Source organism: Ovis aries, chromosome 1 (assembly GCF_016772045.2).
Source record: "Ovis aries strain OAR_USU_Benz2616 breed Rambouillet chromosome 1, ARS-UI_Ramb_v3.0, whole genome shotgun sequence".
NCBI lineage: Eukaryota > Metazoa > Chordata > Mammalia > Artiodactyla > Bovidae > Ovis > Ovis aries.
In genome coordinates, this window is record NC_056054.1 from 95360749 (window position 1) to 95386949 (window position 26201).

The 26201-nt window shown below is 41.2% G+C and overlaps 2 protein-coding genes across 10 annotated transcripts in view; one reads left to right on the plus strand and one right to left on the minus strand.

Moving 5' to 3' along the window:
* GDAP2 (ganglioside induced differentiation associated protein 2) overlaps positions 1-8159 on the minus strand; it is a 94364-nt gene extending 86205 nt beyond the window's left edge. For 3 of the 5 annotated variants that reach the window (XR_009597241.1, XM_027973604.3, XM_004002382.5), the window contains exon 1: positions 7958-8159. The gene's annotated coding sequence lies outside the window, so the exon portion shown is untranslated. Of the gene's footprint in view, positions 1-6750; positions 7904-7957 lie in introns of those variants that run through there. The other 2 variants (XM_060401767.1, XM_060401784.1) reach the window with 1 other exon arrangement.
* Positions 7499-26201, plus strand: part of WDR3 (WD repeat domain 3) — a 39807-nt gene continuing 21104 nt past the window's right edge. The window contains exons 1-11 of one of the 5 annotated variants that reach the window (XM_042253123.1): positions 7499-8061; positions 12894-13101; positions 14335-14544; positions 16913-17031; positions 18788-18866; positions 20003-20098; positions 21022-21135; positions 21295-21396; positions 21826-21923; positions 23337-23444; positions 23949-24179. In XM_042253123.1, coding sequence (XP_042109057.1) covers positions 12931-13101; positions 14335-14544; positions 16913-17031; positions 18788-18866; positions 20003-20098; positions 21022-21135; positions 21295-21396; positions 21826-21923; positions 23337-23444; positions 23949-24179 — 1328 coding nt within the window. In that variant the 5' untranslated portion in view covers positions 7499-8061; positions 12894-12930. Of the gene's footprint in view, positions 8062-8262; positions 8604-12893; positions 13102-14334; positions 14545-16912; positions 17032-18787; positions 18867-20002; positions 20099-21021; positions 21136-21294; positions 21397-21825; positions 21924-23336; positions 23445-23948; positions 24180-26201 lie in introns of those variants that run through there. The other 4 variants (XM_042253125.1, XM_060401738.1, XM_042253127.1 and 1 more) reach the window with 4 other exon arrangements.

A 26201-nucleotide genomic window follows, 5' to 3' on the forward strand; every position in this document is an offset into this window, starting at 1 on the left:
GTATTCCCTGGAGAATACTGGAGTGGGTAGCCACTCCCTTCTCTAGTACATCTTCCTGACTCAGGACTGACCCCAGGTCTCCAGCATTGCAGGCAGATTCTTTACCATCTGAGCCACCAGGGAAGCCCAATTTTGTATCAAAGGATTATTCTCATTTAAGTACTGCTTTGATGCTATTTTGAAATAAAGAAACAAATTCTATCTAGAAGTTGATGTTCAGTCCTGTCCAATCAGCCTTTGAAACTAGAATGTGCGTTTTTGTATGTGTGTTCAGTCATGTCCGACTCTTTGCAGCCCCATGGGCTGTAGCCTGCCAGGCTCCTCTGTACATGCAATTTTCCAGGAAGGAATACTGCAGTAGGTTGCCATTTCCTACTCCAGAGGAAACTAGAGGCAACCACAAGTCCTGTTGATCTGTTCACAAGTATTCAGCCTGGAACTGGACAACTGAATAGAGGAAACGTGAAGGCTACATTCACCGTCTATGGCTGAGCTGCTTTGAGTTCAACACAAAGACACTCTGTAGAAATTCATACTTTCCAAAAATTATCCAGATTTCTGGTGACTGACTCATGCTGAAACTTAACCAAAATATTAAAAAATCCATTAAAAATTTACTTTCACTTTGCAAACTTGGATGTGAAATTACAGGACAAAACCTTTACTTTAAAATAACTTTTTTCTCCAATTCTAAGTAATACTCACTCATAGAACACTTGAAAAATACCAAAAAGGAGAGAAAAAACTTTCAAAATCTGATGTAGTTCCTACCTTTTTCTATGATAGATACATATAATACAATTTTGAATCCAGTTTATTTAGTATTTTAAGGTAAAAACTGGTTCCAAATAGGAAAAGGAGTACATCAAGGCTGTATATTGTCACCCTGCTTATTTAACTTATATGCAGAGTACATCATGAGAAACGCTGGACTGGAAGAAACACAAGCTGGAATCAAGATTGCCGGGAGAAATATCAATAACCTCAAATATGCAGATGGCACCACCCTTATGGCAGAAAGTGAAGAGGAACTAAAAAGCCTCTTGATGAAAGTGAAAGAGGAGAGTGAAAAAGTTGGCTTAAAGCTCAACATTCAAAAAACGAAGATCATGGCATCTGGTTCCATCACTTCATGGGAAATAGATGGGGAAACAGTGGAAACAGTGTCAGACTTTATTTTTGGGGGCTCCAAAATCACTGCAGATGGGGACTGCAGCCATGAAATTAAAAGACGCTTACTCCTTGGAAGAAAAGTTATGACCAACCTAGATAGCATATTCAAAAGCAGAGACATTACTTTGCCAACAGAGGTCTGTCTAGTCAAGGCTATGGTTTTTCCAGTGGTCATGTATGGATGTGAGAGTTGGACTGTGAAGAAAGCTGAGCACTGAAGAATTGATGCTTTTGAACTGTGGTGTTGGAGAAGACTCCTGAGAGTCCCTTGGACTGCAAGGAAATCCAACCAGTTCATTCTGAAGATCAGCCCTGAGATTTCTTTGGAAGGAATGATGCTAAAGCTGAAGCTCCAGTATTTTGGCCACCTCATGCAAAGAGTTGACTCATTGGAAAAGACTCTGATGGTGGGAGGGATTGGGGGCAGGAGGAGAAGGGGATGACAGAGGATGAGATGGCATCACTGACTCGATGGACGTGAGTCTGAGTGAACTCTGGGATTTGGTGATGGACAGGGAGACCTGGCGTGCTGCGATTCATGGGGTCGCAAAGAGTCGGACACGACTGAGCGACTGAACTGAACTGAAGGTAAAAATTTCCACATGAAATTGCACTTTGAGGTAGAAGTAGGTTGGTAAAAGCCTGGGCTCTGGGCTTCCCTAGTGGCTCAGATGGTAAAGAATCTGCCTGCAATGCGGGAGACCTGGGTCTGATCCCTGGCTGGGAAGATCCCTTGGAGAAGGGAATGGCTACCCACTCCAGTATTCTTGTCTAGAGAATTTCATGGATAGAGGAGCCTGATGGGCAACAGTCCACGGGGTCACAGAGAGTTGGACATGACTGACTTCATGTCCAACACTTCACACTTCTGTAATCAGAAGGCCTGAGTTTGGGTCTAAGACCTACCACCTAATAATTCATGATCTTTGACTCTGAACCAGAGTTTTCTTATTTCTAAAAGAGTCAGACTGACAGTTCTTTTTGAGGATTAAATGATTATCATCTGTAAAATTGCACAGCAGACCACCTGGCACAGAGCGAGGCACAATAAACGCTGTGTGTTATAACCTTCTCAGTCAATGTGAAAATCACCTGCACCACTGTTGAGATACAGATGCTTTCACATGTGGCCAAGACCAAGACACTGTCAAAGATTCCCTAACGAGCACCACATAAAGCAGACACAAACTGCTGAATTAAGATATACTCTTATTTGTCTGCCCTTGTAATGATTTGTTAATCCCTAAAACACCTAGATCAACCCAACATCTGTTTTCTCTGATTCTGCTCCTGTGCCACTAGGGAAAGAAAAATCAGAAATTATTCTCTCTGCTGCCAAAACAAATGCATGTTTTCCTGTGTCTGCTGGGCCCTCCATCAACACTGACAGAAAACTGTTTGAGTCATTCTTGGATGACTATGCTACTCCACACAGCATCCGTGGTAGACAGCCTTCAAGATGTCTTTCAATGATACCTGCTTTCTGATATAAATGCCCCTGTGTAGACCTCTTCCTTATGAATAAGGCTGGCCAATGTACCCAACTGGATATTGCAGAAACGACAGCATGTGACTTTCAAGGATGGATCATAAAAGATGTTGTAGCTTCCGCCATGCTCATCTGGACCGCCTGTTCTGGGGAAGTGAGCTCTCATGATGTGGGGACACACTCATGCAGCTCATGAAAAGGCCCGTGTGTGGAGAAACTGAGTTCCTGCCAACAACCACCAGCAACGGCCAGACACAGGAATGAATCACCTTGCATCCTCCAGGCCCAGCTGACATCCACAACCTCATGAGAAACCCTGAGCCAGAGCCACACGACTAAGCAACTTTTGAATTCCTGACCCATAAAACTGAGAGGTTATAAATGCTTATTTGCCTATTATGTACCAGGCATTCATTCATTCAAGCACTGTTAAGTGCTGAGTCTCTAGTGGAAAAGACAGCCCCACAAAAATCACACAAACTTATAATCATAGCAATAAATACACATTGCTACAACAAAGAAGGGGAGGCTCTTTAGGCTGAAGAAGCAGAGAATGTCTCCTTCAGAAAGTGAGCGTTGAGACCAATAGTAGTAGAAGAGTTCTAGAGACAGCAGAAAGAGGACGTCTGGGAGCCTTAAGGTACCAAAAAGCCTAGGACACTAAATAAACAAAAGAAGGCCACTATGGAAGGTATGGTGAGCCAGGAGGTATCAGATCTGTTAGAAATATGCTTTCTAATCTTTACAGTACTCCCACAAAGTAGGTATTCAGTCCAGTTCAGTTGCTCAGTTGTCTGACTCCGCAACTCCATGAATCGCGGCACGCCAGCCCTCCCTGTCCACCACCAACTCCTGTAATCTACCCAAACCCATGTCCATCAAGTCGGTGATGCCATCCAGCCATCTCATCCTCTGTCGTCCCCTTCTCCTCCTGCCCCCAATCCTTCCCAGCATTAGGGTCTTTTCCAATGAGTCAACTCTTTGCATGAGGTAGCCAAAGTACTGGAGTTTCAGCTTCAACATCAGTCCTTCCAATGAACACCCAGGACTGATCTCCTTTAGGGTGGACTGGTTGGATCTTCTTGCAGTCCAAGGGACTCTCAAGAGATTTCTCCAACACCACAGTTCAAGAAAAACTCTTATTTTACAATTAGGGCCTCAAGAACCAGAGACTCAATTACCAGCTCAAGGTAACAGAACTAGTAAGTAGTACCTTGAGATCCAGATCAAAGACCAGCTGACAATGAAACCCTTGTCATTTCCATTACATCATACCATATTGCCTCTCTTCTCTTCCTGATGCTCTGAGAAGAGAGAAGTCAGTGTTCAAATCACCTTCTCTACAAATCAAAATGTCTCTATCTTCATTCACTCTTTGCAGCTTGCAAGGAATTTTCAGTGTATTTCACACTTTTAAGCTCGCCAAATCTCTTTCATTTAAGCCTTTTACTGCACCTTACTAGATCTCCTCTAAGGGAAGGTAATAACATTGAGTTTCCCTTCACAACATCTGATCTCTCCTTCCCCTGAGTCTCCTCCTCCAATTTTTTTTCCTACCCCATTTTTTCAGAATACCAACAAACTCCACATTTCACTTTTTAAGAGTAGTCTGTTTCACAGCTCTACTTTCTTTTCCTCCATGTACTTAACCCACTGCAGCTCTGCTTTCATCTCTGTAACACTAAACCTGCTTCTTCAAGGTCAACAATAATTCTCCAAATGTCAAGTCCAAGAGCTAATTTAATTAAATTTTAGCTGCATCTACTATTTATTATTCCCTTCTGGAAACTCTATTATCTCCTTTGATAGTACACTTTAGTGGTTCTCCTATACCTCCAACCACATCTTGTCAGTATAATATAAATGTGTAGTAAGAAATATTCAGAGCTCTTACTGTAGGGCAAAGTTCAATGGTATTATATGAAAGTGTCATGGTATTTAACAAAGGGTGAATTCTTTTTCAGTTCCGTCTCTAAATAGAAACATATTTTTCTCATTAAAAAGAGATTTAAATCCCCCCTTCCCTCAACACACACACCATGGCAATAAAGCAAATGGAGCAGCAAAGCCAAGCTAGTCAGGACAAACTGATCCCCAATCCTTCAGGAAAAGGCGTTCTTAACATTCTTGGGATCATAGACTCCTTTGAGAAAGATAAACACCCTTTTACCAAACTGTGAGTACATGAGCTCATACAAGCACTGATCTGGAAATAAATCTGAGGGGTTTCAGACTCAATTAGTAATCCCACTGATAAAAGAATACAGAGTGCTCAGGTGATGGAAAGAGGAGAGAAAGGCTATAATAATCTACAGCTGTATACAGAATTTCACAGGGGGCTTCCCGGCTGGCGCAGTGGTAAAGAATCCATGTGCCAGTGCAGGAGACACGGGTTTGACCCCTGGGTCAGGAAGATCCCCTGGAGTAGGAAATGGCAACCCACTCTAGTATTCTTGCCTGGAAAATTCCATGGACAGAGGAGCCTGGTGGGCTACAGTCCACAGTGTCTCAAAGAGTCGGACACGACTGAGCAGACACACACATACAGAATTTTGGAAAGCATTAAAGAAGAGAGGGACTTTCTACTGAAAATCAATTGATCATTCCTGTATTTTAAATAGGTTCATAAGCAAACACAAAACCTTAGTAAAAAGGCTCCTGAAGCAAGACTTTTATGTCCCAGAATCTGAAAGTTTACCTAGAACAAACAAGATTCCAGAATCAGGCCTACTTCCTTAGCCATACTATCTTAAGGGTTGTCTTCAGTACCTGCCTAGATGAGGATAAAGAGAACTCACAATGTACCTTTTATAATTCAAATTTGTAGTGAGTATAAATAGTTCTTATTACAGTGTAGCTTGTCTTTTTTCTCAAAATCTTGTCATCTTCTAGTTTAAGAAGTCCTCTAAATAGTGCTTTATAAGAATAACTAGATTGGCTAGAGAGCTCAGATTTTTAATGTTCAAGACAGGGCAGAATCAGGCAGAACATCTTAGATCACTGTCTCAAAAAACCCCAATATTTTGCCTGAATAAGGAGAAAACTATATCATTTAAAAGAGAAAAGAACTCTAAATCTTCTTGTTCTTCAAAATGCTTACACTGACTAGACAGGCCTGTGTAAAAGTACAGAGTTGCTGGTCCGTGCTTTTGATCTTCACTAATTACCAGCTCTATTTCACTGTTTTTGCATAAATTATAAGTTTACCATTCTTTATATCTTTGTATGTCGATATTTAAAATTTCAGGATACATTAGATACGTCTGCATAATACCCCTACCCCAACATCAAATCTATTATATTTGAGAATCATTCTATGCAAATATAAAGAATGACTTTTTTAAACAAAAGAACAAATGGAAGCAGTCAAATTATGTCAACAATAAATACAATATAACAAAAATATTTCTAAGCTGTGTTGGTGACCCAGGTCAAATCTAACACCATCATTCAAAAGCAGCCAAAGCACAAGCTCCAATGGTGAGTTAGTACTACCAACTTTATATTAAAAGAACTTTACTATGTTTCAATTACAATATTAATACATTGAGCAATTCTGAAACTTTGAAAACTAAGTTTATGCTCTTGAAGTGGTGTATTGGGAATTTATAAGATGCATTATCTTAGCATTCACTCATAGTTGATCTTAAAACAACTTTTATTAAAATTATATTTTCTATTTGTGGTTGTCCCTCCCCATAATATTTAATAACATTAATTTTTAAGAGAGAAAATCATGACTCATTCAAATACAAAAATGAACATGGTTTAAGATTTTAACTCACAAAGGAACCTGCCAGATGGCTGATAAAGGGAGGCCCATAAATCAGGTACCTTAATAGATCAAGAATACTGAACCCAAAGTATATAAGGCAAAATCGAACATTTAAGAGACATTTCCATGTCTATAGACAAAATTATTTAGTATTTACAACTGCAAAATAGATTTCTTAGAATCAGATAATCCAAGGGGTATCATCGAGACTGAATCTAGACTAGTGAATCACATTTATTTCTCATATATATAAATACACACATTTTCATGTATGTAATATAATGCACATCACTTTAAGACATATTAACCATACCTCCATCCAGTCGTGTCCGCCTCTTTGTGACCCCATGGACTGGAGCCCACCAGGCTCCTCTGACCATGAGGATTCTCCAGGCAAGAACACTGGAGTGGGTTGCCATTTCCTTCTCCAGGGGATCTTCACCACCCAGGGATCCAACCCACATCTCTTAAGTCTCCTGCACCGGCAGGCGGGTTCTTTACCTCTAGCGCCACCTGGGAAGCCCAGGTTCCCATACACGTTCACCTAAAGGCTCCATTCCTCACCAAACTTACTGAAATAATAAGTCTATTGCTACAATTACTTCCCTTCTCATTCATCACAGTAAGCTTCTTTCAAACACCTACACTTTTACGTCTATTTACAGCTTGATCATATCCATTCTTTACTATGGCAATTTTCTTGAATAAGGCAGACTAGGTGATCATGTCTTAAAAACTCAAGACACGCCCGAAGAAAATCAGATAATATACGTAAAAGTCTAATTTCAAGGCTGGCTGAAGCTATCCTGTACAGTAAGTGACGGACAGTCTTATTTTATATAGCTCTATGTTAACTCTAATTTTCCACAGCTACAGACATCAGAACTCCTTCCTGTGCAGAACACTCCTAGGCAGCCCAAGAATAAATCGGACGGAACTACAAGAGAGAAAAGCTAATCCCGACTTGGTAATAGAGCACCTAAAGCCTCAATTATCAAGCAAGGAGGAGTCAGCGCTGGTCACTTCCCCCTCCTGCGGCCAAGGAGCGGAAACTGAAAGCCAGACCAATGTCACTCCAGGGACTGCGGGGATCCAGACAACTCAGCATCCTGGGCTCGGTGCCTACTCAGCTCTGATTCGAGCCGGGCTTTCGATTCGTGGAACGCCCAGTCCACACGGGCGCCCACAGACTCGACTCTGGAGCTACAACCAGCAGGACACCGGGCCACCCAATTTCATCTACACCCCAGGGCGCGCGTCTCCCCGAGGGTAACAGCAGCACTGCTCCTCGTGCCCGGCTCCGCCTACTCTCTATATTCTGGTGGGTAACTTGTCCCTGACAGCGCCTCGGGCGAGAGGAACCCGAGCAACAGCAGCAAGAGAAGCACCAGGCTCTTTTTTGCAGAGAACCAGCCTTCTCCTCCCGCTCCCACAGCCGGGGCCAAGTCCCGCGCGCCGCCCGCCGCGCCCCCGGCCCGCTCCGTCCCGCCTTTCCTCCCGGCCTCCGTCCCGCCTCTCACAGCATTCCGGTGGTTCCATCCGCGTGGCAGGCGTGACGGGCTAAGTTCCTCGTGGAGAGTGGCCGAGCTGCATCGCCGGACAGCCCTTGCCAGGCGTTAGGCAGGTAAGACGAGCCAAAGTCCCAAGAGGCTGGAATGACCAGCTGCAGGAGCAGTGAGCTGCAAAACGCCGCCTTCCGCTCCCGGCTGGTGCTCACCAATCGGAGCCCGACTCTTACGTCATTTCCCGCAGAAGGCAAAGGGAACGTTGGGCGGAAGAGGGTCCGTGAGCGGACCCGGAAGGGGTGCGTTCGAAGGGCGGGTTTAATCTGCTCCAAGCCGCGTGGAGTCCCAGGTAGGTACCGTAGGTGCGCTGCGGTCGGACGCCTTTGCTCGGTTCCTCGGATTTGTTTGGTTCCGGCAGAGGCCTTCGTGGTCCTAGCAGCAGACGAAGCAGGGGGATTTGGGGCCGGTCTTGAGGGTGAATGAGTGCCCCACCGCCGTCCTGGGAGGGCGCGGACGAACGCCCGAGGTTCACCGGTGAGATGAAGAGCGAGTTGACCGGCGCCTGCAGGGCTCGCTTAAAGAGGCTCTGGCAGCGTGTTGGGTGTCCGGAACCCCCACCTCAGCCTCTCCTGTCTAAAGACTTGGTTTAGAAGTCTAATAGGTCTGTTACCGCCGTCCAGCCTTGCAGCGCATCGTAGAAGCATGTTTTAGGGTACTATGGGTTAGGAAGCGGGGAGAAAGGAGCATAGAGAAAGGTTAAGTTGTGAACTGTCCCCCCAAAAGAGTAGAAATATATGCGTGTGAGACACAAGTGACCTGTACTAAGTTGTGTGAAAGATCGTGGAAGTATTGATACAATACAAAGATTTTAGCCTCGAAGGAAGTGGGTCTCAGAGGAAAACACTTAGGTAGACGGGAGAACGCACGTTATTCTAAGTACAGTGTGAAGGAAGGCAAGGTAACAGGACAAGGAGGGAACCCAACTAGCCTGACAGACAAGGTTATGCGAGACGTAAAGAGGAATAGGTAGGATGAATTCTTGGGAACTGTAGTTTGGCCCTTAAAGGGTTTCGGGGTAGGAGCAGCATGTTTGAAAAGATTAGTCAGGTAGTATTAATGGCTTTTAAAAAGGAAAGAATGAAAAACATGGAGGTGGGAATGCTACATAGAAAATTAGTGCCGGAACCCAGTGATAAAGAGCTGAAACAGAAAAGTGGAAAGAGAGAAAGGATCCCACTTCAGAGAAACAAGTTTCTGAAGAGAGAGGACAGAGGCAAAGAGAAGTAGTTTAGTGGTTAAAAGAAGAAATTTGTTGGAGTTTAGATTCTAACCTGGCTTTGGCATTTAAAACCAACTGAATGATGTTGGGCTAGCTATTTCGCATCTCTCTGCCTGGATTCCTTGTCTGTAAAATGGGGTAAGAATAGTACTGTGCAAGGTAATTGTGAAGGACTTTTAAAAGTGCTTTACATGTATTAGAGCTTCCCTGATAGCCTTTACTCAGTTGGTAAAAAATCTGCGTGCAATGCAGGAGACCCTGGTTTGATTCCTGGGTTGGGTAAATCCCTTGGGGAAGGGATAGGCTACCCACTCTGGTTTTCTCCAGCTTTTCTTGTGGCTCAGCTGGTAAAGAATCCACCCACAGTGAGGGAGACCTGGGTTCAATCCCTGCATTGGGAAGATCCCCTGGAGACGGGAAAGTCAACCCACTCCAGTATTTTGATGGAGAAGTCCATGGACTGTATTGTCCATGGGGGTCGCAAAAAGTTGGACACAACTAAGTGACTTTCAGTTTACATGTATTAACCCACTTAATTAACTCAACTACTATATGTAATTATCTGCATGTTTACTCAGTTATATACATTTTATGTATTAGTTACCAGATAGTAAGCACTCTTAACTATTGGTTGCTTAAATAGTATTAATGAGCCACTGCTGCTGCTAAGTCACTTCAGGTTACTACAAAGTTTTGCACCTGAATGGCTTGGAGAGTTGTGTGTCGCAGAGCCAGAAAAAAAATGAATAGGGTTCAGGAAGCAAGTTAGGTGTTTTTATACATACTAAATGTGACAGTGTAAGGTATTTGGATGGAGATGTCTGATAAGTTCTCAGAGCTCTGTAGTTAATATTACGTCTGTGGGCAGGACTGGAAATAGAGATGCGGGAGTCCCTGGGCCTAGGCATGCTATATGAAGTCTCCAGGGAAGGTACTGTGGTCAGAGACTTCCAAAAAACAGTTACAGATAAGGCGCTGGGGCCGGGAGAGTAAGACGAACTGGGAAAGAACTGATCAAATGGCCTAGGTTAAGAGCATTATTGCCATGTTAATATTATCTTTCCTTCATTTTTAACTGCCTTTATGTTGGTCCTTTTGAACTGTGGTGTTGGAGAAGACTCTTGAGAGTCCCTTGGACTGCAAGGAGATCCAACCAGTCCATTCTGAAGGAGATCAGCCGTGGGTGTTCTTTGGAAGGAATGATGCTAAAGCTGAAACTCCAGTACTTTGGCCACCTCATGCGAAGAGTTGACTCATTGGAAAAGACTCTGATGCTGGGAGGGATTGGGGGCAGGAGGAGAAGGGGACAACCGAGGATGAGATGGCTGGATGGCATCACCGACTCGATGGACATGAGTTTGAGTGAACTCCGGGAGTTGGTGATGGACAGGGAGGCCTTGTGTGCTGTGATTCATGGGGTCGCAAAGAGTCGGACACGACTGAGCGACTGAACTGAACTGATGCTGGTTCCTAGAGGAAAAATGAAGCCAGTGGGTGGTCATTAAAATATCAGTGAAGAGGAATATTAGTAAAAGCATTGAATATTTCCCTGTTAAAGTAGACTAAAACAAGACGTTGTACTCTGAAAGAGACACCCTGTAGCATTAAACCAAACTGAACTACCACCACCAACAAAAAAACAGCTCTGAAACTGTTTAGTATTGTGGTTTTTAGTGGCACAGGTGTTTCAGGAACACTTTTCATATTTCCATACAACAGACAAGCTTGTTATCTCCACCTGTTGTCTCTTTCCTCCATAATATAGTGTTTCAGTGAATTTGATTCAGTTGTTACCAAACCAAACTTGGATCCGCTCACCCATGAGCTCTCAAGCTAATCTCCTGACATGGGATTGTGCTGAGGGAGAGTGCAACATTTATATTGTGAGCCCAAACAAGGAGAAGGTGGGGTGGGGTGGGGGGGCGGGGGGAGGCAATCCGCGTGTGTGCGCGTACACACACACAGTTGGCTTTCAAAGAAATGTTTTTAAAGACAAAATGAGGGAGAGGAGGTGGGATGTGTAATCAACTGGTGGAGTGGTAATTGGGAATCAACACCATCAACCTGGTCCAGCCAGTTTGGGGTGTAAGTGCTGGTGGTCAGCATGCAGTTGACTTCTTCCTCCTGGTGGGGATATCAGTATCTGTGAAATAGCTCAAGGATATGACTCAGTATCATCTGTATAGCCCTTGAGAAGAAACTAAAGGTCCTTGATTTTGTTTAATGGCTAAGTTATTAATATTTTGTCTTGATTAATTTCTTTGTTTCTTCATTTCTCACTTTTGATTAAATTTGCTCTTTGGAACTCAGGGAACTTTAGGAGACTAAAGTTTTTCTATAAACAGTAGGCAGATGGAGGGGAGTATTGTCTGACTTGGCAGTTTTGGGTTTCCCTGGTGGCTCAGTCCATAAAGAATCTGCATGCATTGCGGGGGACCTGGGTTTGATCGTTGGGTTGGGAAGCTCCCTTGGAGGGGGACATAGCAATCCACTTCAGTGTTCACAGAGAAGCCTGGAAGGCTACAGTCCGTGGGGTTGCAAAGAGTCGAATATGACTGAGCAGCTATCACACAGCACACACATGGTGTCCTCCTCAGTCACACAGGAACGATGGCATCTGTCAAAGATAGTGTGCAGCTTGTATTATTTTTCTGTTCCAAGGGAAGGTGGCTGCCCTGATTTGGAAATCAAGGATCAACCTACACATGTTACAGTACTTCTGAAAATGAGGAACTGTAGCAGCATCACCTGGGAACTTGTCAGACTTGAAAAATCTTGGGCCCCACCCCAGACCTACTGAATCAGAAATAGACACTAGGGAGGTGAGGTGGAGGTGGTTCCTACTATCTGTTTTCATAACCGCTTGGGTGATTTAGATACATTCTGGAGTTTTAGAGCTGCTGAGCTCAAAGATAAGTGACACGAGATGAGGCATTTTTGTTTTGCTCAACACCGTATCTCTAGCATCTAGATCAGTGCCTGTCTAATTATTAATAGGTTTACAATAAATGCTCACTAATAAATATTTTCAGTCTGAGACTGTCAATCTCAGTGTAAAATCTTTGGTGGTTGAACCTGGGGGGCAGAAGCAAATTGTTCAGGTGCACCGAAGCCTAAACAACTGTCAGATATTAGTGAGGTGGGCATGACGGTGTGACCAATTTGAAACTTGAGGAATGAGAGATGACATGTTGAGTCACCCGTGAATAAAAAATGAAGCCGTTCAGGTCGTTTATGTCAATGGTATATTCAGAGTAAATGAAGCTTTAGCAGCCACGGGGTCAAAGGCTTTGAAGCACATGATGAATAGCAGCTGCTGCTGCTGCTGCTGCTGCTGCTAAGTCGCTTCAGTCGTGTCCGACTCTCTGCGACCCCATAGACGGCAGCCCACTAGGCTCCCCCATCCCTGGGATTCTCCAGGCAAGAACACTGGAGTGGGTTGCCATTTCCTTCTCCAATGCATGAAAGTGAAAAATGAAAGTGAAGTCGTTCAGTCGTATCCAACTGCTCGTGACCCCCTGGACTGCAGCCTACCAGGCTCCTCCATCCATGGGATTCTCCAGGCAAGAGTACTAGAGTGGGGTGCCATTGCCTTCTCCGTGATAAATAGCTGGTGTTCACCAACTCAGCAGAACCAAGGTGCCTGAAGTACTGAGTCGTCTTTGTTTGTAGGTGCAGCTGCCTTACTTGCAGTATCAGATGTTAAAACATGGGACTCACCAAGCAGTACCTGCGCTATGTTGCCAGTGCAGTCTTTGGCCTTATTGGCAGCCAAAAAGGTAACATTGTCTTTGTGACACTTCGTGGTGAAAAAGGACGCTATGTGGCAGTACCAGCCTGTGAACATGTTTTCATCTGGGACTTAAGGAAAGGAGAGAAGGTAAGCCAGCAGTCATCCAGGTTGATACTATTTATGGGTATTTGAGGGCGGAGGCAGAAGTGGGAGAGGCCTGTCTTATTATGCACAGATTTTTTTCTTTAATGTGTGTGCCTCTAGAAATTGTTTTTTTAAATCTTTGGATCTGGATAGCCAGGTATTGTATTGTGAAATAGAAGACAATAGAAAAGATTCTATTGTGTTCTTCTGCACTAAACTCTGAAAAGCACAACGAAATAGGAGCTTATCTCTTAGGTATTTCTTTGTAGTGATGTTACCAGGTAATTATTTGTAATCATTATTCCCACCATTGTTTTTCATTTTTATTCACTGTTTTTCTCGGCCAGTTCTCCACTTTTCAACTTCTACTTGCCCTCAGAACTAATTGTAGAATTGTTATAGTTGTTTTAGTCGCTAAGTCGTGTCTGACTCTTTTGCAGCTCCATAGACTGTAGCTTGCCAGGCTTCTCTGTCCATGGGATTTTCCAGGCAAGAATACTGGAATGGGTTGCCACTTCCTTCTCTAGGGGATCTTTCCAACCCAGGGATTGAACTTGCATCTCCTTCATTGCAGGTGGATTCTTTACCCCTGAGCCATCAGGGAAGCTCAGTTACAGAATATTAGGCATTTAAAAGGAACATGTTGACTGAATGTTATGCAGATGAGGCCAAAACGTTGTTAAACTAGCCTTTGATATTTTGTATAACTCTGAATTCCTAAGCCTACCACTTCTGCCAAACCAAATATAGGCATTTTGATCTTGTCCACTCTCTTTGAGACTCCCACCAGGTTAATACTTTGATACTTATTGTCCCTCAAAGTCCCTTGGGGATAAACCACTCTAGTGCCATGCACATTGGTTTCTGAGATGAGGCTCAGTTAAAGCAAGGATGTGTTTATAAGCCTTTATGGAAAATCATTTGGTGTTGACATAGAATGAGGACTTAGGAATTTATTCCTTTGCCTAGGAAATTTTGGCATGTATTATGCTAATGTAGAGCTTTGGAGAAATAGTGTAGTATAGCTTTACATTTTCTTGGATGTTTCATTACCCAGTGCAAATAGTAGTTTCTGTATTAAAGAACTTGAGACAGAATGCAGAGTTTCATTATTATTCAGAAGAGTGATATGGAATTATTGATGCTTTTAATTTCACTGTGCCTGATCAGTCCCACACTTTTTCCTTAATGACATGCTTACCTCCTCTACATTATTTTCAAATTTTATTATTTCAGATCCTCATCCTTCAGGGGCTTAAACATGAAGTCACTTGTTTGTGCCCCTCCCCAGATGGGCTGCACTTAGCTGTTGGTTATGAGGATGGATCTGTCCGAATCTTCAGTCTCCTGAGTGGAGAAGGAAATGTGACCTTCAATGGGCATAAAGCAGCCATCACATCCTTGAAGTATGATCAGCTAGGAGGCAGGCTGGCTTCTGGATCCAAGGTGAGACCTTGAATTAGGTGCCCTGACTTTGATCTGGCAAAGGAGCATAAGACTAATGCTGAAGCAGGTTGTTCACAAAAATTGTTGGTTGAAACAGTGGGCACTCTGTGTACAAAACAGTATCAGTGGTAGTATAGAGTGAGAAGGATGCGTTTGAATTGGGTGGTCCATCTTGTTTCCTGTCAGATTCTCTGATTAAAGCCTGTGAAATATGGGAACAAGATGAGGCTGTCCATGATAATTACCATGTGACATCGTTGTACATTTGCCTACCCAAAACAGTACACAAGTGGGTGGATGAAGCATATTGGAAAGGCAGAGTCAAAATGATGCTTCTTGGCCATTCATTTTGGTAAAATATCTCACTTTCCTGTATCTCAGTCATCAGGTAGAAAATAGAATGTAAATGATTCCATTTACACTTGCGTGTTAAGTAATGGACACAAAAATACTGTGAAACTTGACTGAAGAATGTAACAAAGACTTGAATGACTAGAGACACAGGCCATGTTCTTGAATGGCAAGACGAAGCGTTGAGATGATACTCCTATGTTTTAATTAGTTTATATAGATAAAACGATTAAATATACCAAAGATTTTTTTTGTTTGTTTTTGAACATGACCAAATGATTTAAAAGCACATGTGTGAAAACAAATGAATAATAAACAGAGTTTTGGGAAAAATTAATAAAAGGGTTTCTGATTTTTTTTCAGGGTTGGATTTTTTTTAAGACGTTTCAGATACTACAATGCATTATGAAGTCATAATTTATAATATATTATCTCAAGCTAGCATTAATACAAAATAGTCAGATTATTGCAACCAAATGGGAAGACAAGAAACATATCCACTTGATATACCTAGTTAGTGTGTGTGTATATATTAATTTCCCAATTAGTTTATTTTAAAGGTGACATTGTGGAGTAGAAAAACGATGGGCTACTTCTGAAGTAGTACTGAAACAGTTGGCTCACCATGTGGGGAATTTTATGTTAAAACTTTACCTCATGCCATGTACCAAAAAATTTCTCAAAGACTTAAATATTAAATCATGGTATTTTAAGTTAAGCTAGAAGATATATAAATAAATATCTGATATTAAGGTGATAAAATATCTGATATCAATCTGATGAAAAGACTTCAAGCCTATCAGTAAGGAAATAAATTAGAAAGGAAAATTTGAATGCTTAATATTTGAATATTTACAATGTATTTTAAAACATTAAAACAATATAAGAAGGTTGTTAAGAGTAAATCCTAAGAGTTTTCATCACATGGAGAAATTTTTTCTCTTTTTAATGGATCTAAATGAGAAGATGGATGTTAGCTGAATCTATTATGGTAATCATTTCAAAAGATATGTAAGTTAAACCATCATGCTGTATGCCTTAAACTTATACAGTGATATATGTCAATCATTAAGTAAAACTGGAAAAAATAAAGGGCAATGAAAAAGGGAAAGTATTTCATAGTTCTAGTATAAAAGGCAAATATTAATATCATGTCTTAATAACAACAAACAAGTAAATAAGACCCAAAGGAAGATGAAAGATGTGACTTGACAGTTCACAGGAGGCACAGAAAGGCCAGTAATCACCACAGAGGACGTACAGAATTTCTCATTGGTATTCAGAAATGCAGATCAGATATTGAGGTAGCCTTTCAACTTGTAAAATTGGCAGTGGTTTTTGAGCAGCTGATAATACCCAGTGCTGAAGGGATGAGAAAACTGGCCTTGTCACCCATAGCTCCTGTGGACCTTTAAATTGGTGCAACCTTCCTGGAGATCACCCTGAATTTCAAATTAAATTCCATTAAAATTATTATTCTATTTAAAGGTATTAAAATAGAAAAAAAAACCTTTTAACCCAAGAATGTCCGTTTTTAGTCTTTATTCTGATCAGAGATATAGAAAAGATTGATGTACAAGAATGGTCATTTCCACATATTTATAATAGCAGAAATTGGTAACTACCTAAATGGCTGAAATAGAAAAAAAATTAAAAATAAATAATGATATATCCTTAAGGTTGGTTACTACATGACTATTAAAAATGAGAAGAGTGTAATGATGTGGAAATAGAGAAATATATTAAAGGAGGAAAAGGTTCAAAACGATAGTAATAGCGCGATCTCAATTAACAGCATGTACGTATACACAAAGACTGGAGCAGTGTACACAAAATATCTATGTTGATCATGTCTGGGTGGTGAAATAAGCTGGTGTTTGTTTCTTCTCTGTTTTTCTGTATGCTTTCCAAGTTTTCTATAAGAACTACATATCAACTTTCTAATAAGAATATTACACCCTGTTAGTCAAGTTAGGCGTTATGTGATAAAGTTCTTCTATTGATTTGATTCCTTTAGGACACGGATGTTATTGTGTGGGATGTGATCAATGAAAGTGGCCTCTACCGTCTAAAGGGACACAAGGACGCCATCACGCAAGCATTGTTTCTACGAGAAAAGAACCTGCTGGTTACGAGGTAAAGTAGTAGTAACAGTTTCGGGTCCAGTTCTTTTTCTAGGTGAGTTCACAGTGAGGCTTTCACAGAAGGAATTTGCTTGATTCCTTACTCGTTTCTTCACACTGCACCCAAGCTCAGGTGCTAGTTTCCTCTTCTCTCTGCTTTCCTCTCCCCCGCCTCCCCTCCCCAACAGTATCATGGATGCTGTGCAGAGTTCTTTATAGCATTTTTTAATTCCTTTTTCTGATTTGTCATCATTTCCCCTTGATATCAGCTTTTCCATGTTCCTTAACTCTGACAGATGCATGAACTGTCTATTTTCTGGATCCCTAGAAAGTCAGGAAAACCGAATATGGAACGGTGGGCAGATGTGACGACTAAATGTTTGTTTTAACCTGCCTCTTTAAAAGAGATTTATTTACTCCATACTTAGGGCTCCTGGACATCTAATAGGTTGAACCATTTGTATGGGTTAAAAGTGATATGTCAGATACCTGCAGTTTCATATAGTTCAGCTTAAATGTAATAGTTACCATTCCTAAGGAATGGCTACCCAGGAAAGTTTGAGATCCAAAATGTTGCCAGGAAGTAATTAGAAGGACCGTAGTAATTAGTAAGAACCACAGAAGAACCAGAAGCAGTGTAGAGGAGCAGCACAGAAAGCTGTCCAAATGGTGGATTTGTCCCTGTGGGGTAGGATACAGGGGTGGTAGCGTGTCTTGTTCAGATAACACGAGGCAGTGACTCTACAGTTCTGCTAGAATATACACACACCTGATAGCTTAGGGGATGTAAGGAAAAGGAAATGACACCGGGAGGTAGGATTGTATAGGAAAGGTTTTGTAAATCGGGTTTTAGGGTATCTCCAGTTTTAATCCTGGTACCAGCGTTATGGTAGATTTCTACTGGTGAAGAAGCAGAGAACAGGCATTTGAGGCAGGAGATTAAGAGCCAGTAAATGGGAGGTTTGGGGAATGGTGCCGAAGAGCTTGATTTTGATTTCATAGAGAATCTTGAGTTAGTGCAAAGTTAGAAAATTGAGATTATCTGCCAGGGGTATATTGGATGTGATGAGGTAACAGGAATAGACAGAGATCACATAAGTTATTAAAATATAAAATAATTCAGGTAATAGTACTTAGAATCAGGTTTGTGTACAGAAGTGGATTGGAAGGAATCAGGGCTTAGAGACTTCCCAGAGGAGGCATTTTCAGGACCTGGAGACTAGCTGAACATCGGAAGACAAGGAAGCAAGAGAGGCTGTGCTCTTTCTGAGTTAGACAGATGAAGGAATGTTGATGCTGTGGCTATGGAAATGATGTGTAACAGCCCAAGTTTTATGTTCTGTAGCACTCTGAATTCAAGGTTATTTTGGGGACATTTTATTTTTCTACCTCAGAATAGCCGTATAGAGAATTAGGATTCTTTTTTTCTTACCCCACCCCCCCAGCAAAAATGAATTTATTTAGGATCAGCAGAGAATTGCCATTTCATTCCCACTCAGCAAGGGGAAAAGAGCACTTTTATAGAGGGGAAGGGAAGTTGGGTGGCTATAATCAGTGAAGAGTCCATGGCTTTTCATTCACTCAGTTCTTGCCAGGAAAGAAGAGGAGTGTTTTGAGAGTTAGGATACTTTTTTTAAAAGAAAGGTAAATATTAACATTAGACATAATTGCTATATATTATGTCTTTTTAAGGCAACAAATGAGTCCTTGATCTTCATGTTCATTTGATTCTTCCTAATAAGATTTTTTATTCCTATTTCTTCTTTTAGTGGGAAAGATACCATGGTGAAATGGTGGGACCTTGATACCCAGCACTGTTTTAAAACAATGGTTGGCCACCGAACTGAGGTACGTGTAGGGTTATGGGGCCAGGGCAAGAATGGCAAGGCAGAAAGGGAGAGAGCATTTTTTCACTGCTAACAATAATTGGTATGTCCTGTCTTGAGAGAAGTTGGTATGGTGGACAAAGTGCCAACCATCAGAGCAGATAGAGCTGCTCTGGCATTTAGTAGATATTGGCCTTACGTTAGTTTTTAACCAATGAATATGGGTTTCATCACTTTAAATTATAAGTGTCCACCTTTATGACTGTAGGGAAGTATAGTGATACTGCATGTATAGTGCCTGGCCTGGTGACATGTAAATAGCAAATTATAGCCATTATAATAGTTACCTGAACATAGATATGTTCCATAGAGATAGGGAATTTTTACATCTTTGCATCCTCCATGCTTTGTTCATATTAGGCAGAGGCGAAGGTGAATTAGGGGTAAAAACTTCCAGTTGTGGGATGTAATGCATATATAGGGTACATAGTCAATAATATTGTAACAATTTTGTATGTCAGTGGAATGGTAACTCGTCTTAGTGTGGTGATCATTTCAGAATATATAAAAATTGAATCACAGTGTAATATGCCTTTAGCTAATAATGTAAATTATGACTCAGTTATATAGATTTATATGTGTATATCCATGTATGTGCGTGTGTATATACAGCCTAGAATGCATGAGGAATATACATAATAAGGAAAAGCAAATTAGACTTTTTTTGTTGATTTGCAACAATACTGTTATTTTCACTGTTTATTCATGCATGTTTGAGTCTAAAAATGATACTCTGACAGACATTAATGGAGCACCTTTTATTTGTGAGCACTGCTGAAAGCAAAGAAGTGCCAGACTTAAAAATTATCACTTGAGTGGCTTCTAATTAGGATTTATTCTGAACAGCCATTATCTAAATTTAAGGATAGGAAATTACAGAGAAACTGCTAGTTACCACATAAACATCAATTCTACCCTAGATCATTTTCTTTCTAAAAGTGAGCTTTCTTTTAGTGTCTTTTGAAAAGGTTGCCCTTAGTATTAGACTTTGCAGTGCCAAAGTGATTTGACTACAGTGTACTTAGATTTTTGGGATGTCATGTCCTACATCCTGGATTCCCTTAAATTGTATTATTTGAGTTTTCTTATGCTCTCCAGGTGTGGGGGTTGGTTCTGGTGTCCGAAGAAAAGCGACTTATCACTGGGGCTTCTGACAGTGAACTGAGGGCTTGGGACATATCTTATCTACAAGAGGTAATTGCTTATTTTCTGATCACGGGCAGTGTCATGTTTCAGCAGTTTCATAGTTTTGTTGAATTTAGAATCAGATGTAATTACTGAGCACTTACACGTTGTATTGGAATTTTCTCTTACTGATAACCTGTGACTTCCACACAATTTTTTTTCCTTCATTCTGTTTTATTTCTATGCTCATTTGCACTTGGAAGAACAATAGCTTTAGGCTTACAGCTCTTGGTAATGTTAATGTTTTAGTTTATAGGGCTCTTAGCTTGATATTCCTTGATCTTCAGGTGTCCACGGATGGACTTCAGGATATCTGTGACCCTCTTCTCTCAAACAAATATCTATGTAGAATTTCTGTATGTTTATATAAATACGTATGTTCTGAGACGATCTATAACTTTTTCTCGATCCTCAAAGATTTTGTGTGGATAAAAGGTCATGTACCTTTTATCCGGGGTTTAACTGGGGTGAGATGTGGTGATGTATCCAGTAGCCATTCTGATGGGTTCTACATTAGTAGGCTAGAGTTTATCTTTTCTTTATATAAGCAGAAAATGTAACCTCTCATACAGTGCATTTGCAATTTGTAATGCTAATTTAATCCTTCCTTCTAGAATATAGTAGATCTTTCACCTAAGAATGTTTTAAAATTAATGAGGTCATCATTTTTTCAGTTTGTTATGGAACAATAGTCCTTATACTATGGGAAGTTATTAAAACTTGTATGATGAATAATGTTTTGTTTGTGTTTGACATAGTCTGTTTTTAATATATTCTGATAAGTATGCTGCCATCAAAGAGGCTTGATCAGAGAGGTCACTAAATGGAAGTTATCAGTAGCCATGAAGACAGGTTTCTAAGTCATTAGGGTTAAGAGTCACCTCCTAGAACTAATTATTTCACTTTTTATTTTCCCATTTTTATAAAAACAGATTGAAGACCCAGAAGAACCAGAACCCAAGAAAATCAAAGAATCTTCTCCTGGTATACAGGACTCACATGAAGCAGAGGATGGTACCCTTGAGATGGATGAAGCTCCTGAAGATGTAATTCATTTTTGTTTCTTACTTTCAGTTGAGTTGAATGCTGGGAAGATATTCATTTTAGGGATGATCTTTGTCACCTGCATTTCTTGGAATCCTATCTTTTCAGGCGTCAACAGAAGTAACTGTTAAGCTTCACCTTTTTTCTTGCTTCTTCTGCAGCGCATCCTTACATGCAGAAAAGCTGGATCCATAATGCGGGAAGGAAGGGACCGAGTTGTGAACCTTGCAGTCGACAGGACAGGCAGGATTCTTGCTTGCCATGTGAGTATCAGGCTCAGGAGAAAGTAACATGGACTCCGCTGTTCCTTTCAGAGACTCATTTAGTATTTGGTGTGGATGTGAATTTTTCTTTGGTCCTTTTAAGATTTCATTATATGGTACCTTGTGGATCTATACTCCCTAGCTTCTGTTAGCATAACAGTAATTGCTAATATCACTGTTATTATTAGCAAACACTGATTAAATCCCTGCTTTTCTAAACAATTTAAAAACATTAACTTCTTATTTAGTCTTCAGAGGAACACTGTAGAAAGTGGTATATTTCTGCTTTACAGATGAGACGACAATTGCAGAGAGATTAAACTGTCCATAGTAATACCAATAGGGAAGAAAAAGAAATGTTCTTACAGAGAAAAAGCTAAATTAACAAGTTGCCTCTCCTGGGCTCACATCAGCCTTTTCCTTTTCTAGGGAACCGATTCTGTGCTAGAAGTGTTTTGTATCCTTTCCAAAGAGGAAATTCAGAAGAAAATGGACAAGAAGATGAAGAAAGCTAAAAAGAGAGCAAAGTGTGTTTTCTTAATATTTACTGCTAATAACGTACCCTGGTGGGCCACATTGTAGTGATAGAAAAATTGGGGCTTCTTTAAAGGAATATTTACTCTGGTTCTGATTACTGTTAAATGCTAGGGAAGGTTTTAACGTGTGCTGGTAGTCCAAGTTTTAATTTCTATGTATAGTTTTATAACTTACCATATTCCTAAATCTTGTACTGAGAACCACACAGAACTAGAAAGACAGTACAGATATTTAAACATAGCTTCTGAATGATTTGGCTTCCCTGATAGCTCAGTTGGTAAAGAGTCTGCCTGCAATGTAGGAGACCCTGGTTCAATTCCTGGGTCAGGAAGATCTGCTGGAGAAGGGAAAGGCTACCCACTCCAGTATTCTTGGGCTTCCCTTGTGGTTCAGCTGGTAAAGAATCTGCCTGCAATGTGGGAGACCTGGGTTCGATCCCTGGGTTGGGAAGATCTCCTGGAGAAGGGAAAGGCTAAGTGAAGTGAAGTCACTCAGTTGTGTCCGACTCTTTGCGACCCCGTAGACTGTAGCCCGCCAGGCTCCTCTGTCCATGGAATTCTTCAGGCAAGAATACTGGAGTGGGTTGCCATTTTCTGGATCGAACCCGGGTCTCCTGCACTGCGGGCAGACGCTTTAACCTCAGCCATCAGGGAAGCCTACCTATTCCAGTATTCTGGCCTACAGAATTCCATGGACTGTATAGTCCATGGGGGTCGCAAAGAGTCAAACACGACTGAGTGACTTTCAGTTTTCTAAAGGATTTAATTCTGAGAGGCTAGCAGTGTGTCTTCAATGACAGCAGCCTATACAGAAGGGGACTGGGTTGCTTGGTGCTGACCTGTGGGACTGTGAGAAGGAAGACTGGTTGGACAGTTACATAATTGAAGTTTAGGACAGTATCACCTTAAATAGGTCATTATAGCTATAGAAATCAGTTTCTCAGTGGTTGAAATTTATCAAGTCTCAAAAAGTCATCCTTTCTTAAATTTTTTATTTGCTAGAGCAGATCTTGTGAGACCTCTGGTTTACTTGACATGGTTGAGTTGCTAAGTGTAGGCTAATGGATTTTCTAAAAAGTCCCAAAGATAGATAAGCTTACCAGAAACACTTCAGTGGAATAGTTTGAACTACGAATACTCATCCCTAGCAATTTTATGGACTTCAGCATTTGGAATCCATTTATTAAGGGTACCTGTTAGATGGAATAATACTTTAAAATAATTGGATTGTGGTTCACAATGCATTTCTGCATACACTTCTTTGTTTAATTTTCATGGTAATTCCATGTGGTTAAATGACTTTCCCGCATGGGTTGTTGGTCTCAGACTAAAACTTGACTCAAGTAATAGCAAAACTTCTAAAAAAGTGATAGGAGGATACTCTTTTTTTCTTTTCTCCTTTAGATTAAATTCTTGCAATGAGGAGGAAGAAGACCTTGAAGTCAATGTCAAAATGACTTTGCAAGATGAAATCCAACGGGTGGCTAATATCAAAACTTCTGCCAAAATCAAGTGAGTGAAGATGTAGTAGCTGAAGTATCTGAAGTGTTATAGAAATAGTAAGCTGCAAAGTTGTATCAGCTTTTCATGCTGTTTGTAAGCAGTCACTACAAATTATATCTGGACACAATGGTTGCTCCTGCTCACCATGGCCTCACTTATTCATCATCTTCTGTTTGTTTCATTAGGATAGCCTTTTATCTTTTCATTTATAGTTCTTTACTGCTGCTAATTATAATTACAAAGAAAAACAGATAGCCCGTATTCCAAAAGGATTTTAGGTCACTTAGAAAATATACACAGAAAATCAGATCCAGTATCTGAGCTCAGGTTTCTTGGACTTAGCCTGTACTTGACTACTGTCCAATACTCAGAGCACTCTTAGAAGTAAAATCCTTTACACTTGTTAACTTACAAGTGGAGGGCATTGCCAAGCCTTTCTCCTAAAAATAAGTTAATGCTGAAAATGAAGATGGTTGCTGGAACATTTGAACATCTGAATATTTTCTCATGCAGATCCTTTGACTTGATTCATACTCCTCAAGGAGAGTTAAAGGCGGTTTTCCTGCTGCAGAACAACTTGGTGGAATTATATTCACTGAATGCTTCCACGACGGGTCCTCAGCCTATCCGGACAAACAGAATTACCATCGGAGGTCATCGCAGTGACGTGCGGACTTTGTCATTCAGCTCAGACAATATTGCTATCCTTTCGGCAGCAGCTGATTCCATTAAGATATGGAACAGGTTTGTGAAGTGATGCCCTTCTGTAGCTCTACTCAGTAAAGTTTTCTTCCCTTTGAGTTAGTTTTTAGTACTCTTGATGATTAGTTTTCCTTAGGGCCCTAAATACAGTCCCTTGAAAATGTATTTTCAGTGCATTTTGACTGTAGACCTGTGGAGTTTAGAGTAGGAAAAATTGCCTTTTTAAATTTGGTGCAAAGAGTGCAAGTTTATTCCATGTCTAAAGCTTATTGCTGTACTTAGTTAGACACAAACACACCAGCTACTCTAAATTCAAGTAGGCTCTTAGTGCTTTCCAGTAACTTTATCTTGATTTCTAATTCCTCACTTTCCTAGATGACTGTCATACTTCTTTCTTCTCATACCTCACACCTCTTGCCCCTTTAAGCTGATGACCTTGTTTTCTAGTTCACTGAAGAAATCAGTTTAGTCGCTCAGTTGTGTCCGACTCTTGCAACCCCATGGACTGCAGCATGCCAGGCTTCCCTGTCTGTCACCAACTCCCGGAGCTTGCTCAAACTCATGTTTATCAAGTCGGTGATGCCATCCAACCATCTTAGCCCCTGTTGTCCCCTTCTCCTCCTGCCTTCAATCTTTCCCAGCATCAGGGTCTTTTCCAATGAGTCAGTTCTTCATATCAGGTGGCCAAAGTAGTGGAATCATCCAGAAACATTCATATGCTCCCATTACAACTGGCAATTTAGCTGCATCTGTATCACATAATCTTTCTTCTATGACTGATGGTGCTCCTAACCAAAAGTTAATCACAACCTATATATATCTACTTCTGGCAGTTTTCCTCCCTCTCTTGCATCATTAATTTTCCTTCTCTGTTGGGTCATTCCTATCAGCATAAAGATATCTGAGGTGGCCCTAGTGGTCAAGAACCTGCCTGCCAATGCAGGAGACATTAAAGAGACTCGGGTTCAATCCTTGGATTGGGAAGACCCCCCCTGGAGGAGGGCGTGGCAACCCACTCCAGGTTTCTTGCCTGGAGAATCCAGTGGACAGAGGAGCCTGGTGGGCTATAGTCCAAAGGGTCGCAAAGAGTCGGACACGACTGAAGTGACTTAGCATACATATGTGCATGCTACAGTATCTCCCATCTTAAAAGAATATGCTGTCTCATCCTTACCTCTCTCTCTAGTTATCTCTCCCTTCTGCTGATCCTTTTCTTCATCAGGCCTTTATCCCCAGCATTTCACCAGAGCAGCTCTTGTCATCTCATCAGTGGTCTTCATGTTTTTAAATCCAGTGACCGATAAGCTTTGTCTGACACCCTCCTTGAATTGGTAACTTTTTTCCTCTTTGAAACACTGAATTTCGTTACTCCCTCTTCTGCTGCTGGCTGGTTCTCCTCAGTCTTGGCTGGAATCCTTTGAACTTTACTGACCTGTAAATGTTGAAATGCTTCAGAGCAAAGATTTTGAACCTTTTCTCTATCTTCACTTACTTTCTCTGCTCTCTAGTCAGGTGGCTGTCTGTGCTAATGACGCATAAATTTGTGTCTGTAGCCTCAGCCTCTCCCTGAACTTCAGACTCTCATATCCAAATCCTTTTCGTATCACCCCTTGGATATCTAATTAGGCATCCCAAACTTTTCTGTGTCCAGACCACATTTGTGATCTTCATTTCTTCAATAGCCTCCTCACCCTCTGTTCCTACAGACTTCCCCATCTTAGTAAATAATTACTTCCTGCAGTTAAAAGCACAAATCTTTGTAGCCATTCTTGATTTTCTCTCTCATGTCCTATGTCCAATTCATTAACAAAACCTGTCAGCGCCACCTTCAAAATGTACCTGAAATTTCAACCACATCTCGTCACCTTCACTGCCACGATTGGGTTCAGACCACCATCTCTCATCTGGATGGTAATAGCTTCCTGACTGGCATCCATGCGTCCTTACTTGCTCCCTATGGTCTGTTCTCAGCACGGCAGCCAGTGTAATCTTTTTATCATGGAAGTTCCATCACTTCCCGGAGCTCCATTTAATGCTAACTGGAAGTCACAATCCTTACAGCCA